Consider the following 652-nt stretch of genomic DNA (forward strand, 5'->3'; position numbering starts at 1 on the left):
CTCACTCAGAACTTCGGCTTTATAAAAAAGCACCACAATTTTCTGGAAGGATTTCATGAAGTGAATGTTGTCATAACAGTACTCCTGAATCTTCAGCAGCAGAGTCAGTTCTGACTGACCTTGGGTAGTAAAGGCAGCAAGGAGAGGGCTGTATTGCTTCAAATGCTTGATGGCTTGCTCCGTTACCAGCTCCTCCTTTTTGTTCCATTCCACAAGGCTCATAACACTGGACCACATGATGCCTATAACAGTCTGTTCAGAGATGTTGTTTTTCTTCATCTCCTCCTTTACATACAAACTTATATCCTTAAGGGGTTCTCCATGCGACATCATTTCTGCAAGTTCTTTCTGCAGCTCTTTGCGAGCCCCAATGGTTTGCTGGTTTCGCACATACTCTGAAAGTTCTTTCAATCCAGCATCAGTGAAATATTTTGTGAAGTGTTCAACACTTTGCTTATTGGCTGGAAAAAGTTCCATAAGTCTATTATCCATTCCAACTTTACGAAGACTTCCAGCCACTGCATTGATGTCTTTTTCATTGATCCATGATTTGAACAGTTTTACAGCAAAGGCTGCAGAAACTCCTTCTTTAACCAAGTTCTCATTATAAAGGCTGTTGAGAATTGACGCAGAAAGGTTACCATTGGCCAAA

General features: G+C 41.1%; 1 protein-coding gene across 1 annotated transcript; it reads right to left on the minus strand.

The window, feature by feature from the left end:
• Positions 1 to 6: 6 nt before the first annotated feature.
• Positions 7 to 648, minus strand: LOC117799275 (basic leucine zipper and W2 domain-containing protein 1-like; the record flags this gene model as incomplete). The annotated part of the gene is made up of 1 exon (XM_034651748.1): positions 7 to 648. A coding segment is annotated over one exon (642 nt), but the record flags the coding sequence as incomplete, so codon positions are not given.
• Between the last annotated feature and the right edge of the window lie 4 nt (positions 649 to 652).

Source organism: Ailuropoda melanoleuca, unplaced genomic scaffold, assembly GCF_002007445.2.
Source record: "Ailuropoda melanoleuca isolate Jingjing unplaced genomic scaffold, ASM200744v2 unplaced-scaffold46510, whole genome shotgun sequence".
Taxonomy (NCBI): Eukaryota; Metazoa; Chordata; class Mammalia; order Carnivora; family Ursidae; genus Ailuropoda; species Ailuropoda melanoleuca.